General features: G+C 45.0%; 1 protein-coding gene across 1 annotated transcript in view; it reads right to left on the bottom strand.

Moving 5' to 3' along the window:
• The window catches only part of COG3 (component of oligomeric golgi complex 3), a 69,145-nt gene extending 52,745 nt beyond the window's left edge, over positions 1 to 16,400 (bottom strand). Inside the window, exons 1-2 of the mRNA XM_002712958.5 lie at positions 16,076 to 16,400; positions 319 to 465 (exon numbers count right to left, since the gene is read on the bottom strand). Coding sequence (XP_002713004.1) covers positions 319 to 465; positions 16,076 to 16,249 — 321 coding nt within the window. The 5' untranslated portion in view covers positions 16,250 to 16,400. The remainder of the gene's footprint in view (positions 1 to 318; positions 466 to 16,075) is intronic.
• Between the last annotated feature and the right edge of the window lie 2,845 nt (positions 16,401 to 19,245).

Raw genomic sequence — 19,245 nt, 5'->3', positions numbered from 1 at the left:
AGGGGACAGATTAACACAGACATACATTGGAGGAAGTCAAAAGTGCATAAAATATTAAGACCTTAATAAATATAATCTACCAGCATTCAGACTTGAAAATCATACGTTGGTCTAAATTGCAAATATAATTGGGCAACAGGTTATTTTAAAACACTTAAGAAATAGCCACAGTTACTACAAGATCAAAAAGTCCTAGAAAGATTTGGAGTTAATGATGGTATCAAATGTTAAGAACTTTTAATTATGACCTCTTTTATTAGCCCTCTCTTTACACAGCTCAGATAATCAAACATCCTTAGAAAAGATACTGCCATTCACCTGCTGTGCGGTTTCAATTCTTTCTTCTTCCATTCCTAAGGAAGTGAAACCCTTCAAGAGAATGTCTTCTGTAGATTCAGGCACTATTGAAGTCAGTTGAACAGGCAGCGACTGGGAGGTTAAACTGCACAAGTCTTCAATTGGGAGCTTGAAAAAGACAGCCACGAAAACATTTAAGTGATGTGAAAGTTCTATGAACTTAACTTCAGATTGGATTTTCAATCTCAGCTGCTTTCAAAGAAAAAGGGAGTACGTTCCATTCAATAATGCGTGGTTTGTAAATACTTTATAATACTAACACTTTTAACTGGGCTCTCTGTAAGTTAAATGCTAGTCTCAAAAATAAATGTGACAATAATGTGTCACCATGAGTAAGGTAGGATTTTTAAGCTAGCTTTCTAATAGTGGTGAATCTGTGCTAATGCACACGCATTTTCTCACCTTTCGTGAGCTACCACCCGACAAAACCTCTGCTTTGTGCCCTTGAAGGTAGCTCGCCCTCCTCAGTATCAAACACAAAAGCCTGACTAATCCCAAGATTAACTAGTTACATCCAAGAATTAACCACCAACATCACCTTCTCCTGCCATTTCCACCCACTGCCTCATCTCACCCACGCCTCCTTGCTGACAAATTTTTGAAATTACAAATGAACACAAAGAATCTGAGTCCCCCATGCATTTTGGAAAAGCCCCACAGACAAGGTTCACTGTGACACCATTAGACCTACAGCGTGTTCCAGTTTTCCACTACTAAAGACTGTCTAGGTGTTAATTTACCTGGAGGCACAGAGGCAAGCTATTTAGGTCAAAAAGAAAGGGAAGATGGATCATGAGGAAGGAAAAAAGGCCTAACTGTGCAGTTACAATTTCAGTTTTCAGCCCTTACTTCAAGAGATTTAAGGTCCAACAACACAAGGCACGACCCAAGACCTTGGGAAACTGCTTCTCTATTTTTTAAATATAGATGTTTTTCATCTGAAAACACTATTTTCTCTCCAAAGCTAAAACAGGTTAGATGCAAAATGCACCATTATTTCAGAAATACAGCCTTGGGGCTGGCGCTGTGGCTTGGGGCTTGGGACTGCAGTGCTGGCATCCCATGTGAGCGCTGGTTCAAGTCCCAGCTGCTCCACTTCTGATCCAGCTCTCTGCTGTGGCCTGGGAAAACAGCTGAAGATGGCCCAAGTCCTTGGGGCCCTGTGTCAGCATGGGAGACACAGAGGAAGCTCCTGGCTTCGGATTGGCGCAGCTCCAGCCGTTGAGGCCAACTGGGGAGTGAACAGCGGATGGAAGACCTCTCTCTCTGTCTCTACCTCTCCTCTCTCTGTATAACTCCTACTTTCAAATAAATAAATAAATCTTTTTTTAAAAGGAAGGAGAAGAAGAAGAAGAAACACGGCTTTTAAATATAGGGTTTTGTGTATGGGTTCAAATGGGGCCATACTCGTGGCATGCTATAATCCAGTACAGACTGGATTTGAATCCTGCTCCTTCTCATGTATAAGCTGTGTGACATTGAACAAGTCATTAAAGCTTATACATCCTCACTTTCTTCTCTTACTTGACACAGACGCAGTAGCTGTACATTAAAGAGTATTTTGAGGAGCCAGCGCCATAGCAGTAGGTTAATCCTCCGCCTGCGGCACCGGCATCCCATATGGGCACTGGTTCAAGTCCCAGCTGCTCCACTTCCAATCTAGCTCTCTGCTGTGGCCTGGAAAAGCAGTGGAGGATGGCCCAGGTCCTTGGTCCCCTGCACCCACATGGGAGACCAGGAGGAAGCGCCTGGTTCCTGGCTTCAGATCAGTGCAGTTCCGGCCATTGCAGCCATCTGGGAAGTGAACCAAAGGAAGGAAGACCTTTCTCTCTGTCTCTCCCTCTCTCTGTCTGTAACTCTACCTCTCAAATAAATAAATAAAATTTTCTAAAAAAGTATTTTGAAGAGTGACAAAGAAAGCACAGGTGCTGTGAAACTGGCTCCTAGGAAAGCTAGGAAACGCAGGCAGAGTGTTCAGGAAGGCCGTCCTTGATCCATCTTCTCCCCAGATGAGTCTGGCTCAGAGCCAAGGGCCTGGATGTGGGTAAGCGTGTCTTAGGAAGGGAATTCACTTGTCCAGGCAAGCTCTTCCTGAATGGGCACGAAATCCCAGAGTAAAGAGTGACCATGGCCCAAAAGAAGTGGGTCTCTCAAAGCCAGTGAGCCTCTACCTTGAGTCTAACATGGCACCAGCAACCGGGCGCTGCCACTAGTGCTGGAGGACGGAGGAAGCTGAGAAAAGCCACACACCGCACCTGCTCTGGGGAGCCACCCCAGTTACCAACATGAGCTGTCCCCCTGGGGAGGGCCGAGAGGGACCCACCTGAGAGACAACGTTGCACATAAAAAGCACTTAGCGCAAGACCTGACACTGTAAGCGCTGCTTGAGCTATTGCTATTATAATTTCCATTACTCCTATTTATTAGCAACAACAGAGCAAGTCAATTTATAAATCTGAATCTAAACTCCTTGAGAACAAAACAGTCATTAAGCCACCTTTACAAAATCATCTTGTATTAGAGAAACAGTTTTACAGGAACACATCATGGCAAATTTCATGACATAATGCTATCAGCAGTGCTTAGGAGAAATCTAACGGGGGATGGGATCATCACAGATCAGGCCCAGATGGGAAAAACATACCAGAAAACACAAGGAGGTCAGACTAGGATGGAGAAAGCTGGACATGATACTGCTTGTAACCTAATAATAAAGAAGTCAAATGATCTACGACAGCACAACCATTCCTGAATCCAGCAGGGAGAGGCTGCACAGTCATCAAGAAGTTTAAAAGCTGGGGAAATATGGGCACCTCCAGAGAGAGAGATGGGTTGAAAGCACTGGCTCACCTGTGGCAGGTCACAGACGAAAGGAAGCCATACAAGTGGGTAATTCAGCTAATAGTTTTCACAAATTGCTAAAGGCTAAACACAAGGAAAGTTCATCCCCACACACATGATCTCTTCTCTGCTCATTCATGAGTAAGTATGGGAACAAGGTGGTGCAGGCATGGGACAGGGGAGTGGCTGCTGCTATGTGGCAAAGTAGGGTCCCAAGTCCCACCTGGACCCTTCTCTACCGGGAAACAAGTCTTAAGCCACTGGGGGAAAAGGCACAGAAGAACTCCTAGTACAGTTAGTGAAAGGAGAAAACAACAGCAACCCCCTGGGGACAAGCAAGAAACCATCCAGGGCCCACAGTGTTAGAGAGTTCCTGCAGGTAGAGGTGAGTTCCTAAAGGTAGAGGTGGGACAGAATCAGTGAGCGCACCCAGGGACCAGGGTCTGCCTAGACCGGGGCCTGGATGACAGAAATCCCCTTCTACTACCAGGCTTTAAAGCATGCAGCAACCCACTAGGAAAGAGGAACATCTTCTGAAATACAGGCACAGAACACGCCAAAAGATGAGGGTGCAAGAAAAACATTAAGAAAATCCTACAGCAACCTAATGCCCTCCCTAGGCAAAAGGATATTCTAGAGAAATTTTAAACCAGTGGTTACAAATGAACTAGAGCAACAAAGTCTCAAGCAGCTCAATTCCTGAATGCCTCAGCCTCTCAACACTGACAAGGCAACAGAAGAAATGTGCCATTTCCAGGCATTAATACTACAATCTCTTTCTCTACTGTCTTACACCTAATGTCCAGTATTCAATAAAAAAATTATTAATAAAACAAGGAAAAAAACTGTCAAAGAGATAAAAGTAATTAACATAGCCAGACACAGATGACCTGAATACTGGAACTCTCAGACAAGAAATCTGAAATAATTATGATTTATATGTTAAAAGCTCTAGCATTTACAGATAAGATGCATCAACAGATATAGACTCTCAGCAGAAAAATAAAAACCACTAAGAGTAAAATGGAAATGCTAGAAATAAAGCAAAGAACACCTACAATGGACCCATCAGTACACTCAATACAGCTAAGGACATAATCAGTGAACTTGAAGCTAGGTCAATAAAAATCAGCCAAAATGGAACAAAGATAATAGGGGAAAAAAAGCTGAACACAGCATCGAGGAACTGTGAGATTATATTGAAAGATCTGATATATGTATAATTGGAATCCCAAAAGAATAAGAAAGAAAACATAGTAGAAAAAACATTTGAGTAGATAATTGAAAATTTCCTAAAAACAATGTAACTGCAGCTTTCAAAAAGCTTGGAGAATTCCATGCAGAATACACACACACACACACACACACACCCTCTAGACACATCATATTCAAACGCATGAAAATCAAAGACAAAATTCTGAAGAGGGGAAAAAACACATTATATACAGAGGAACAAAGAAAGAATTGGAGCGGAGTTTTCATCAGCAATTATGCAAACCAGAAATAATGGAGTGGCCTCTTTAAAGTGCCAAAAGAAAAAAAAAATTGTCAATCCAGCATTCTATACCCAGTGAAAATGTTTTTGAACATGAAGGAGAGTGGGGCCAGCACTGTGGCATAGGGGGTAAAGCCACCGCCTGCACTGCTGGCATCCGATATGGGCACTGGTTTGAGTCCCAGCTGCTCCACTTCTGATCCAGCTCTCTGCTGTGGCCTGGGAAAGCAGAAGAAGATGGCCCAAGTCCTTGGGCCCCTGCACCCGTGTGGGAGACCTGAAAGAAGCTCCCAGCTCCTGGCTTCAGATTGGCGCAGTTGGGGAGTGAACCAGTGGATGGAAAACCTCTCCCTCCCTCCCTCCTTCCTTCTCTCTTCCTCTCTCTCTCTCTCTGCCTCTCCTTCTCTGTGTAACTCTTTCAAATAAATAAATAAATCAAAATAATAATAATAATAATAACATGTAGGAGAGGGAATGAGCATTGAGCCTAGGCGTTTTGGATTCCTGTATCCCATGTCAGAGTACCTGGGTTCATTCTCTGATTTCAGCTTTTGCTAACACAGATCCTGGGAGGTAGGCAGCAGTGATGGCCAAACAATAGGGCTCCTTCCACCCACATTCCTGGCACCTGGGGCCCCAGCCCAGCCCCAGCTATTGCAGGCATTTAGGGAATAAGCCAGCAGATGGGAGTGCTCTCTCTTTCCCTCTCTCCCTCCCTCCCCCTCTTTCTCCTTCTGCCCTCCCTTCTCCTCTTTCCCCCTCTCTATCTGCCTCTCAAACAAATTTTTTAAAAATAAAATGAAAGAAAAACCAAGGCTATCTAAATTAACAAAAGTTAAGAAAATCCACTGTCAGGCCACCTACACTAAAAGAAATGCTAAAGAAGTTCATCAGGGGCTGGTGCTGTGGTATAGCAAGCAAAGTTGCTGTCTGCAGTGCTGGCATCCCATATGCCCGGGGGTTCGAGTCCTGGCTACTCCACTTCTTTTTTTTAATTTTTATTTTTTTAACAGGCATAGTGGACAGTGAGAGAGAGAGACAGAGAGAAAGTTCTTCCTTTGCCATTGGTTCACTCCCCAATGGCCGCTGCAGCTAGTACCCTGCAGCTGGCGCACCGAAGCTCCACTTCTGATCCAGCTCTCTGCTATGGCCTGGGAAAGCAGTAGAAGATGGCCCAAGTCCTTGGACCCCTGCACCCGCATGGGAGACCCAGAAGAAGCTCCTGGCTCCTGGCTTCAGTTTGGCACAGCTCCGGCCGTTTGTGGCCAATTTGGGAGTGAACCAGTGGATGGATGACCTCTCTCTCTGCTGCTGTTCTCTGTAACTCTTTCAAATAAATAAATAGTTTTTTTTTTTTGACAGGCAGAGTGGACAGTGAGAGAGAGACAGAGAGAAAGGTCTTCCTTTTCCATTAGCCTATTGAGCCGCAGCACCGGCCCTAAATAAATAAATCTTTAAAAGAAGAAGAGAAGGGGGCCGGCTCAATAGGCTAATCCTCCACCTAGCGGCGCCAGCACACCGGGTTCTAGTCCCGAAGACCGTGCCAGCTCTCTGCTGTGGCCCGGGAGTGCAGTGGAGGATGGCCCAAGTCCTTGGGCCCTGCACCCCATGGGAGACCAGGAGAAGCACCTGGCTCCTGGCTTCGGATCAGCACGGTGTGCCGGCCACAGTGAGCCAGCCGTGGCGGCCACTGGAGGGTGAACCAACGGCAAAAAGGAGATCTTTCTCTCTGTCTCTCTCTCTCACTGTCCACTCTGCCTGTCAAAAAAAAAAAAAAAAGAAGAGAAGGAAGAGGAAGAAGAAAAAGAAAAAGTAGTAGTAGTAGTAGAAGTTGTTCTTCAGGCAAAAATCTGGATTTACCAAAAAAAAAAAAAAAAACTCAAGGTAAAATGAAGGCAAATATGACACTTTTTTCTTTTTCATTACTCAGAAAGAAATATCAAAAACAGAAATAGTAGCAATGTATTATGGGTTTATAATGTTGGTAAAAGTAAAATACCCAGCAACACTAGCACAAAAGAGAAAGGTTGTTAAGGTTCTTAAATGACACATGGTGTGGTACAATACTTGCAGGCAGTCTGTGACTAACTAAAGTAGCACCTGGTAAACCCCAGGGCAATCAACAAAGACACTGAAACACACAGATAACCTAACAAACTGCAGCCTTCCAATACCACCTAGATCCATACCCATCTTTAATCTCACCTTTTTGAGAAAAAAAAATTATAAATCTAACTTTAAAAAGAATGTAGGGATAGATATTTAGCACAGCAGTTAAGACACCACTTGGGGTGCCAGCATGCCATACTAGAGTGCCTTGGTTCAAGTCCTGGCTTTGAGTCCCAGCTTGGTTTCCTTATTCCAACTTCCTGCTAACATGCACCCTGGGAGGCAGCAGGTGATGGCTCAAGTTCTTGGGTCCCTGCCACCCACGTGGAAGACCTGAGTTTAGGACTGCTTGGGTTTGGCACAGCCCTGGCTACAACAGGCATTTGAGGATTGAGCCTGTGGATGGAAGACATCCTTCCCTCTCCCTCTGTTTGTCTGCCTTTCAACTATATTAAAAAAAAAAAAAAAAAAAAAAAAAAAAACCTTCCCCTTTAACCAAAAAGAAAGGGGGGGGGGGGTGGCTGTAGACCAACATCAAAATCAAAATACCAATACTATAGTTTTACAAAATGTTACCATTGAGGGAAGCCAAGTAAAATGTACAGGGACCTCTTTGTATTACTTGTAACTGCATGCAAATTTAAACAATAATTTACCAAAAAAAATCTCCGGATTAAAAAAAAATCATAATCATATTCTCTATCAGAGTTCATGAGGACTTCACTACATAAAGTTAATACACACTACTTCTCAGTATTTTAACAAGTTCCAGATAAAATTCAAAGGCTATTCCGTGTCTGCTTCCCTCCGACCTATTCCCAGCCATCAGCTCCCTTCTATGGGGCAGGCTATCAATGCTACTATTGTCTTATGAATCTTCCCTGACACAGTCCACACATGTAAGTAAGAAGCACATTTTTTTACTCAAACAGCAATATACTATACGCACTTTGCCTTTTTCATTTGAAAAAGGCATTTTCAATTGTCTCTTCAATAGAACGGAAGAAAATATGGAATTTACTCTTTAAATCTTTTTTTTTAATATTTATTTATTTATTTGAAAGTCAGAGTTACAAAGAGAGAGACAGAGCGAGAGAGAGAAAAAGAAAGAGGTCTTCCATCTGCTGGTTCACTCCACAATTGGCGGCATCGGCCGGAGCTTGGCCAATCCGAAGCCAGGAGCCAGGAGTCTCCCATGCAGTGCAGGGGCCCAAGGACTTGGGCCATCTTCTACTGCTTTCCCAGGCCATAGCAGAAAGCTGGATCGGAAGTGGAGCAACTGGGACTTGAACCAGCGCCCATATGGGATGCTGGCACTGCAGGCGGTGGTTTTATCTGCTAAGCCACAGGGCTGGCCCCTAAATCTGTTATTCTTTAACTGTAATTAAACTATAATACATTCATTATTTTAAATGTCTAGGAGTACAGCATGATATGTAAGTGAAAAGTAAGTCTCTCATCTTTCCCTCTTCCCTGCTCTTCCAAATTTTCTTCTCTGAGGCAATACTCACATTTATAACTTGAGAAATATCTTTAAAAATCTAGGGTAAAATGAAAGCTTTAAGGCAGAAAGAAACAAGGATAATTTCTAATTTTATCAATCTTTCCTTTATAAAATCTGTTTGAAATACACAAACCTACTTTTTAATCCAAATCATTGAGTTAAAATGAAAAATAACACTTTCTTCCCTCCATTTTTAACCAGTTTAACCATTTTTAATATTTTTGATGCTTACCCCGTGATTCTGAAAAATCAGATTTATAGTTTTGTGCTTGAATTCACCAATTTTAGGACCTACCTATTGACTCCCTACTATGTAGGATGAAGAAATCAGTACTCTCCTATTTTAATTCTGTCACCTATATCATCTCTTGTGTAGGTTGTCAAAATGTACAATGTTCATACTTTATTCTGTGATTAAGTCTTTATAGACATTTTAAAAATTATACTCCCTTCCTTCTATAAATCTGACCACACTGCAGGTTCACTGATAACATCTTTGGCCTGTGTGTGCCGCAAATTTATTACTGTCATTTCAAGAGATCTGGGTATGTCAAACACATGTGCTCAGTCTGTTTTCCCAAACTTCTTCCCCTTGGGGGAAAAAATGCTTCTCCTCTACTTTATAATATAACATCATGCAGAAACTCTGGATACTTGAAAAACTACAATAGGTATTCTAGACATATTCTTTCATCTAGAAGGTGTAAGCATATATGACAATTTGAATTTATGAAACAGCATTCTGGGGGTTGGGGCTGTGGCACCACCTGCAGTGCCCGCATCCCATATGGGCACTGGTTCAAGTCCCAGCTGCTCCACTTTCAATCCAGCTCTCTGCTACAGCCTGGGAAAGCAGTGGAAGATGGCTTGAGTCTTTGGGTCCCTGCACCCGCATGAGAGATATGAAAGAAGCTCTTGAGCCGGCGCTGTGGCTCAATAGGCTAATCCTCCACCTAGCGGCGCCGGCACACCAGGTTCTAGTCCCGGTCAGGGCGCTGGATTCTGTCCCAGTTGCCCCTCTTCCAGGCCAGCTCTCTGCTGTGGCCCGGGAGTGCAGTGGAGGATGGCCCAAGTCCTTGGGCCCTGCACCCCATGGGAGACCAGGAGAAGCACCTGGCTCCTGCCTTTGGATCAGCACAGTGCGCCAGCCGCAACAGCCATTGGGGGGTGAACCAACAGCAAAGGAAGACCCTTCTCTCTGTCTCTCCCTCTCTTACTGTCCACTCTGTCAAAAAAAAAAAAAAAAAAAAAAAAAAAGAAGAAGAAGAAGAAGCTTTTGTCTTCGGATTGGCCAAGCTTCGGCTGTTGTGGCCATTTGGGGAGTGAACCAGTGAATGGAAGGCCCTTTGCTGGCTCTCGCTCTCACTCTCGCTCGCTCGCTCTCTCTCTCTCTGCCTCTGCCTCTCTGTAAGTCTGCCTTTCAAATAAATAAGTTTAAAAAAGAAATAAAAAGCATTGTTTGATTACTTCTAGAACAAGTACTAACTCCTTTTCTGATCATAAGAACTTTAAATACCAAAAGCAGGAGGAAGCTCTCTGTTGTGTTCCCTAATTAAAAAACCATTTTCTCTTAAACCAAGCAAAAAAGTCCAAGGTAACCACTTCAAATAAATTATTTATTAAAGTAGCAAACCAAGTTGCTTTTTTTTTTTTCTGACAGATAGAGTTAGACAGTGAGAAAGAGACAGAAAGATTTTCCTTCCATTGGTTCACCCCCCAAATTGCCGCTACGGCTGGAGCTACTCCGATCCGAAGCCAGCAGCCAGGCGCTTCTTCCTGGTCTCCCATGGGGTGCAGGGCCCAAGCACCTGGGCCATCCTCCACTGCACTCCCGGGCCATAGCAGAGAGCTGGACTGGAAGAGGAGCAACCGGGACTAGAACCCAGCGCCCACAAGGGATGCTGGTGCCGCAGGCAGAAGATTAACCAAGGGAGCCATGGCACCGTCCCACCAAGTTGCTTTTAATATCAAATGAGAAAATGTCCCCATTAGGTACATGCCCCACTAGGAAAAGGCCCCAGCTTACTTCTTTCTCTAAATACCTGGAAGAGTGACCAGTCAAGAAGGGGTATTACAATTCCGTTTTGCCCTCTCTCCTGCACTGTTGAAGAGCTGGCCAAAAGCCACCAGCTCCCTCGCACTGTCCTGGCTCCCGGATAAAGCGGACAGATTCCACCAGAGAGGAGGACACAGATCTGGACTCCAGCTGACAGTGCTGAAGAGCGACTGCATAATTTATACAAACTGAGAGACATAATAACAACTACAATAAACTATCAAACTTTGCCTGACCAGCTGAGCAGGTCCAGGAACACACAAATCTACCTTGCTCTCCCAAGCTTTACTTCTGGCAGAGTTCTGGGTTGGAGAACTTCACTGTCATGGCTAATTAATTCATTCCCTCAATGAAAATGCATCTTACTTTCTCTGGAACAAACTATGGAAGAGACACAGACGGGGTCTCAGAATCTTCCTCAAGGCCCTTTACCTCTTCTTACTTTGGCCTCCCAACACCTCTACCAGCTCAGGATCACACCATTCTAATCTATTTTGTAAGGCACTGATCATTTTAAAGAAAGCACATGAATAACATAATACTAGTAAGAAGCTTGCCAGGTACACTTTGCACACTACTGCATTCAATTCTCCCCATGAGGTAAGTCCCCACTTTATAAAAACAAAAATGGAGGCAAAGTGAAGTTAAATGACATGTCTAAGATCACACAGTCCATAAGAAAATTAGACTTATAATAGTAAATCACAGGTGAATTTCAGGGTAAACAATTTTAGCATTTTATCAAGAATTACCAAATTTATCAAAGAAAAAAACTTTCCCTGGCTTCTTTCATCTAATGAAGAAAAAAAAAGGTATAACTCCTAGAAGAAAATAAAAATATGACTCCTTTCCACGGTAAAAACAGCTCTCCTTCATAAAAGAGAAAGGTATTTTCTAAAGAAGGTAACTGTTTTACGATATTTAGACAGTGAGTTGGCACCTTTGCTCTTCTATAAACCCACCCAGCTCCAACTGTTCAGGAAATAATTTATCTCATAAAAATTGTGAACATTACAGAAACACAACACTGGTTGGACAAAATGAAAATTGAGGCATTCTTTTTTACTGTTAATGTCAAGAATAGAAATGGGGATAAAAAATTAATTCCAGGGTCGGGGTCTGGCTTAGCAGTCGAGTCACCACTTGGGAAATCTTCATTCCATGTCGGAATGCCTGGATTAGAGTTCTGGCTTCTCCTCTTCCAATCCAACTTCCTGCAAATGAGCGTCCTGGGAGACAGTAGGTGATGGTTCAAGTACTTGGGTCCCTGCCATTCACATGGGAGATCTAGATGGAGTTTCTAGGCTCCCGGCTTCAGCCTGGCCCAACCCTCGGCTGTTGCAGGCATTTAGTGAGTAAACCAGAATATAGAAGTTCTCCCTCAGTCTCCCTCTCTTTTTCAAATAGAATGAAAATAAATATAACTTTTTATAAAAAGTTAATTCCGAGGCCAGCATGATGGCACAACAGGTTAAGCCTGTGCTTGCAATATGAGTATCCCAAATGGGCACCAGTTTGAGTCCCAGCTGTTCTACTTCCCTCCAACCCAGTTCCCTGTTAATGCACCTGGGAAAGCAGCCCAAGTGCTTGGACCCCTGCCTTCAACATGGGAAACCTGGACAGAGTTCCAGGCTCCTGGCTTTAGCCTGGCCCAGAGGCGGCAGCTGTGGCTTTTTTTTTTTTTTTTTTTTTTTTTTGGAGAGGCAAGAGTTAGAATGAGAGACACACAGAGAGACCTTCCATCCACTGGGTCACTCCCCAAATAGCTGTCACAGCCAAGCCCCCTCAAAGATTGGAAGATAGAGAAGCAACAGGCTATTTCACTCTCACAGGAGTTCATTATCAAGACTGCATGTACCAGAAGACCCTCACTGAACTCTGTCACTTGTTTGGTTCATCCTCTGCCCATGACCTTGCACTACTTTCTCCTCCACCTGGAATGCTGTTTCATTAGTTTTTGCAAGGGTGGTTTCTTCCTTCACCCCACCCCCACTGTCATCAATTCTCGGTGGGGACTGTCACTTTCTTAGAAAGGCTCTGCCCCCTTACCAAAAAGGGCACATTCCGTCCCTTTTATGCCACACCATCCCATATTATTCCTTGTCTCATGGATCGCCATCTGAACTTACCTTCTTTGTTCTTTTTTTACGTGCCCATGATCCCTACAACTAGAACCAGGAGACTAAGGATGTCTTCTTTTTTATTTGTCTTTTCACCCCCAATTCCTAGCTCACAACAGGCATGTAAATATGTTGAAAGATTGCATGCAGTGCCGGCGTCCCAGATGGGCACTGGTTCAAGTCCCGGCTGCTCCACTTCCAATCCAGCTCTCTGCTATCATCTGGGAAAGCAGTGAAAGATGGCCCAAGTCCTTGGGCCCCTGCACCCTGGCTCTTGGATTTAGATCGGTGCAGCTCCAGCCATTGCAGCCAATTGGGGAGTGAACCAGCGCATGGAAGACCTCTCTCTCTCTCTCTCTCTCTCTCTGTCTCTCTGCCTCTCCTCTCTCTCTGTGTAACTCTTTCAGATAAACAAATCTTAAAGAAAAAAAAAAAAGATTGCATGCCACTAACGATAGGTATTTCAGTGCATAAACATGGAAGAATGGGGTGAAAAATGAGAAGATTCCATTTAATTCAAACTCCCTCTTTTATGTTCAATGAGAATAAAAAGGTTTATGATTTACGACAGTAAAAACCCATTCTCTTACAAATTCCTTGATACATACATCTTATCAAGATTGAATCATGAAAAAAGAGATTACCTCAACAGACCAATGAGCAGTGAGACTGCATCAGTCACAAAAAGTATCCCATCCAAGAAAAGCCAAGACAGCTTCACTAGCGAATTCCACCAAACCTTTTAAGAAGAATTAACACCAATCCTTATTGCAAAAAGCAGAATGGAAGGGAATTCTTCCAAACTCATTCTAGGAGGCCAAGCATTATCCTGATACAAAAATTAGACAGACACAACAAAAAAAGAAAGCTACAGACCAATATCCTTGATGAACATAGATGCAAAAATCCTCAAAATACTAACAAACTAAATCCAACAGCACATTAAGAAGATCATTCACCATGAGCCAGTGGGATTCATCCCATGAACAAGGGTAGTTCAATGTATGTATATTAATAAGTGTGATTCCAAACATAAACAGAATGGATGAAGATCCTATGGTCATTCAATAGACATAGAAAAAGCATTGAAATAAAACCCAACACCCTTCATGATAAGACTAGGAACAAATTAGAAATAGAAGGAACATACTTCAATATATACACATATATTCAAAAATATCAACAACAGCTGTTGTTGTTATCATATAGTTAACATCATACCGAATGGAGAAACGCTGAAGGCTTTCTCTCTAGGATCTGGAACAACACAAGGTTGCCAACTTCCACCACTTTTATTCAACATATTACTGGAGTCCTAGCCAGAACAATTAGTCAAGAGAAATAAAGGGCAACCAAACTGGAAAAGGGGAAGCCTTATTGTCACTGTTTACAGATGACATGATCTTCTATCTGGAAAACCCCAGCCTCCACCACAAACTACTAGAACCAATAAACAAATTCAGCAGAGCTGTAGGATACAAAGTCAATGTAAAAAGATCAGTATCATTGTTTTTTTTACCAAAAACAAATTATCTGAAAAAGATATCAGGAAACCAATCTCATTTCCAATAGCTATCAAAAAAAATTAAGAATAAATTTAGCCACAGAGGTGAAAGATCTCTACCATGAAAAATTTTGTTAAAACATTGATGAAAAAAACTAAAGAGGACACAAAGTGGAAAGACATTCTATGTTCATGGTTTAGGAGAATCAATACAGAGGCCAAGCACTGTGGCGTAGCAGGTTAAGCTGGTTTGATTCCCAGCTGTTCCACTTCCAATCCACCTCCCTGCTAACGCACCTGGGAAAGCAGCAAAAGATGGCTCAAGTCCTTGGGCCCTACCATACTCATGGGAGACTCGGAAGAAACTCTTGACTCCTGGTTTCCATCTGACCCAGCTGGCTGTTGCCATCAACTGGGGAGTGAACCAGCGGATGGAAGATTCTCTTTCTCCCTCTCTCTCTCTTTCAAAATTAATAAACCTTTAAAAAAGAATAATACTATTAAAATGTCCAAAACACAACAATTTAGATATTCAAAGCAACCTCTATCAGGACATCAGTGACAGAGACAGGCATTCGACCTAGCATTAAGACACAGGTTAAGACACACTCATCCCTCATCAGTGTACACGGATTCCATTCCTGGCTCTAGCTCCTGAGTCCATCTTCCTGCTAATGCAGACCTGGGGAGACAGCAGTGAAGGCTCAAGTAACTGGGTCCCTGCCACCTACGTGGGAGAGCTGGACTGAGTTTCCTGTTCCTGGCTTTAGCCCCAGCGACCACAGGCATCTGGGAGTGACCCAGCAGATGGGAGCACCTCTTTGTCCCTCTGCCTCCCAAATGAAAAAAAAAAAAAAATGCAATAGTTAAAAATAATTTTTAAAGAGTATTTTCTTGTAGAATATCACACACTCATGCACATACGCGCGCACACACACACACACACACACACGTGTGTGTGCTCTGGAGTCCAAGCACCCTGCTTCAGGAAAAGCCATATCAATTTTAAAGAGATTGGGAAATTTACAGAGCAAACAACTTTTATTATCCACATTATAATACTTGGATAGCCAAACCAAAGAAATGTCCTCCCACTTCCTCAAACCCACTTCCGGCACAACATCCTCCAGTTAGAGAAGCCAAGGAACGAACGCCTACTTTATGGCAGGGTGTGCAAGACTGAATGTGCAGAAAACTTCCAAAGCAAACCTCTGAGGTCTCAAGGCAGAAAAAGCTAAAGGCCAAGTCAACCTTCATTTGGACATAATTTCTAAAGCAAGTAAAAAGAATGCTTCCAACACCAAAAATAACCATCACTGGCTTTTAATACTCTTAAACCTGGTCCTCAAAACAAGAAAAAGTTTGTCACATCCGACAATTCATAGGACGTCCCTGTTGTCCATAAAACTAATTAAACTGAAATTCACAGACGCAGTACTATGCCTCTCTCAACGGTAACTGGATTAAACTAGCATACCTTAACAATGTACTGGTCCAGTTTGCAAAGAAATTCACTTTTATTGCTATGCACGGGTCAAATAAATCGGATCTCCCGTAACCTGCACTTGATCGACAGCCCAGCGTTCAATGTCTGATGAATGAAAGACGCTCAGGATCAAGTTTCGTTCTCCCCAAGTCCCCCTTGCCAAAGGTAAAAGGCGGCGAGGTTATTCATTAAGGTGGTCAACGAGCACCACCTGGAGCCTCTCCTGCAGCCAAAGCCCTCAGGGTCGGCGCCCCTCCAGAAAGGCGGTGGGCAGCAGGGTCACGCCTGGGGCAAGACGCCCCGGGCAAAGCTCCCAGCCAACCGTCCCACGCCACAGGGAGAGACTGGGGTGCCGGCGGGCATCGGCCACTGGATGCTCCCGCAACCTTCCCTGGGTGGGTGGCAGCTCGGTCGGGGTCGCGGCAACGCGAGGCCTGACAGCCCCGGGAGGGGAAGGGCCCCTCCCACTGGATCCAGCCACCGTGTCCAGGGAGGAGTGCACAGAGAGCCCGGGCAGAGGCTGGCGAGGCCAGAGTCCCGCCAGGACGGCTGAGAAGCATCCCCGTGCCTTCGCCCAGCCCGGTTCCCGCCCCCTCGCCTCACCTCGTCCGGCACCGGCAGGTTCTCCGCCGCCGCCTTCAGCTCCAGCACCGAGTCGGTCTGCCTGTCGGTCAGCGGCGCCGTCGAGTCTGGTCTCCGATCCCAGAGAGCCAGCTTCTCCCGGGCGTCCCGGTCCGCCGCCGTCTCTGGCAGCAGCAGCAGCGCCGCCTCCGCCATCGCCTCCGCCCCCGCGGCCCTCAGCAGCAGCGGGACAGAGGGGACCCCGACAGAGAGGTCCCGGCCACTTCCGGGAGAACCCGGGTTTCCAGCGCAGCACCGGCTGCGGGGCGGGGCGAGCCGGAGTGACTTTGCCCCGGAAACGCTTCCCAGTATGTGGGCGGGGCCGAAACCAGGATAGACGTGGCTTTAAACTGGGTACAAGTATTTCCGGTTGGGTTGTAGCAGTGGCTGAGACAGGCAGGGCCCTGACGGAAATAGGAATGCCCCTACCGGAAGTTTCTTCTTCAACATCAATAACTTTATTGTTCCGTGCTAGTGAGACACTGTCGCCAAGTCACCCTGCCGACAGGGGCCCCCTTGAGCTCGGGATCCTACCGTGTGTCTGCCCACAGCTGGGTAGTTTGAGTGGAGAGCGTGGCGTGTGTGTGATTTCCATGTTGACATGATGACAGTTTCTGCCGCTTAGATCAAAACCAAAAGGGTACTTTTCCAACATCCCATAATTCCTGTTAGGAAACTAATTTATGGAAAAACATTTAAAAATGCAAAGATGCATGTATATCAAACACCATTAATAGTGTCCAATAATGGGAAACATCTAAGTGTTCAGCATTAGAGATTTGGTTTGGGAATTCGTGATACAGACATGTAATTGGAATATTACTCTGCCATTTAAGCCATTTTGCAAGTTTGCACAACGTTGTAATGATAGTATTGGATCATAATCTATAGATGAACACCCTGAGTGCGTTCTGATATAAATAAATGATTTAAATAAGTAGAGGAGAAGAAACAACCTTGTACTTTACATAATTACAATCAATAAACATACAAAGAATGAGGAAAATAGAAGGTCATTAGGACACCACGGTAATAATTGTAGCGTAAGGATGGATGCCAAAATAGGTGAAAGTTCAAGGAGAAACAGGAATGTGTACCTTCCCAAATAATTGTTGTAGAACCAGAGCAACGAGTGTGTTGGCCGAGACATTGTGTTTGCTTTTTGTGTGGCCAGGCAAAGGAGGTAAGGGCTCTCCCCTCCAAATTACCTCCCTTCTAGCTCAGGGAAGGGGCTCCTATAAACACACAAGCTGGAGAAATTGGGGGTGGAGGGAGAGGGGTTGAGTTTTAGGGAATGTCTTTGGTACTTCTTCTCTCTGAGCTGTGTATGTGCAAAATCTGGCATGATCACCCTAGGACGCACACCTTGATAACATATCATTCCATCCATAAGCTTCATGACATTTATTCTGCCCTGATCATTAATTGCTTCTTTTTTTTTTTTTTTATTTTTTTTGACAGGCAGAGTGGACAGTGAGAGAGAGAGAGAGACAGAGAGAAAGGTCTTCCTTTGCCGTTGGTTCACCCTCCAATGGCCGCCGCGGCCGGCGCGCTGCGGCCGGCGCACCGCGCTGATCCGATGGCAGGAGCCAGGAGCCAGGTGCTTTTCCTGGTCTCCCATGGGGTGCAGGGCCCAAGCACCTGGGCCATCCTCCACTGCACTCCCTGGCCACAGCAGAGGGCTGGCCTGGAAGAGGGGCAACCGGGACAGAATCCGGCGCCCCGACCAGGACTATAACCCGGTGTGCCGGCGCCGCAAGGCGGAGGATTAGCCTAGTGAGCCGCGGCACCGGCCAATTGCTTCTTTTTTTAAGACTTATTTTATTATATTCATTTGAAAGGCAGAGGAGGAAAGAGAGACTGAGATTTTCCATCCACTGGTTCACTCCACAAATGGCCACAACGGCCAGGGCTGGACCAGTTTGAAGCCAGGAGCTCCTTCCAGGTCTCCCATGTGAGTAACAGGGACCCAAGCACTTGGGCCACCCTCCCTGCTTTCCCAGGTGCATTAGCAGGGAGCTGGATCAGAAGTGGAGCAGCCCATATGGAATGTTGGCACTAAAGAAGGCAGCTGAATCTGCTGTGCCAAAGCACTGGCCCCCAAGTGCTTCTTTAAAGAATAAGAATTTTTTTCAGGGTGGGGGCAGGCAAAACACTTAGAAATTGATCATAAGAGGGCTGCAGAATTTGACAGGGGAAGAAAATGGAGGGAGGAAAGCGGGGTGGTCCTGAAGGAGAAACAGCTTGCAGATGGCTAACAGGGCTGAGGGATTTGTTTGCCTGTTACTACCTGGGAAGGGAAATTGGAGCTCAATGGAGGAGCAGAGTTTTCTTTTTTTTAACTTAAGGGGCTCCATTACACAATCCCCCCGAGATATTAATTGATAATAAGGGGGAAGAGTAACTTTACAGCAGAGAAGCCTGGCAGACATCACCTTAACCAAGTGATTGAGGTTAACATCATCAACAGGGCCCTCCTGCCATGCTGGGTGGAGGACTAGGCACAGGTTCTGCAGTGTTGCTGCCAAAAATGCAAAACCTTGGGGCTGGCGCTGTGGCATAGCACTTTTTTTTTTTTAAGATTTATTTATTTATTTGAAAGGCAGCAGAGTTACAGAGAGGTAGAGGCAGAGAGAGAGAGAGAGAGAGAGAGAGGTCTTCCACCCGCTGGTTCACAATGGCCGGAGCTGCGCTGATCTGAATCCAGGAGCCAGGAGCTTCTTCTGGGTCTCCCACGTGGGTGCAGGGGCCCAAAGACTTGGGCCATCTACTGCTTTCCCAGGCCATAGCAGAGAGCGGGACTGAAAGTGAAGCAGGGGGCTGGCACCATGGTGCAGTAGGTTAATCCTCCACCTGCAGTGCCGGCATCCCATATGGGCTTCGGTTCTAGTCCCAGCTGCTCCACTTCCGATCCAGCTCTCTGCTTTGGCCTGGGAAAGCAGTAGAAGATGGCCCAAGTCCTTGGGCCCCTGCACCCACATGGGAGACCCAGAGGAGGCTCCTGGCCTCCAGCACAGCTCCGGCTCTTGCGGCCATTTGGGGAGTGAACCAACGGAAGGAAGACCTTTCTCTCTGTCTCTTCCTCTCACTGTCTGTAACTCTAACTCTCAAATAAAATAAATAAAATCTTAAAAAAAAAAAAAAAAAAAAAA

This window comes from Oryctolagus cuniculus, chromosome 9 (assembly GCF_964237555.1).
Source record: "Oryctolagus cuniculus chromosome 9, mOryCun1.1, whole genome shotgun sequence".
In the NCBI taxonomy this organism is placed as follows: Eukaryota; Metazoa; Chordata; class Mammalia; order Lagomorpha; family Leporidae; genus Oryctolagus; species Oryctolagus cuniculus.
Note: the sequence above shows the minus strand (reverse complement) of the source record. Positions and strands in the feature narration are given on the sequence as shown.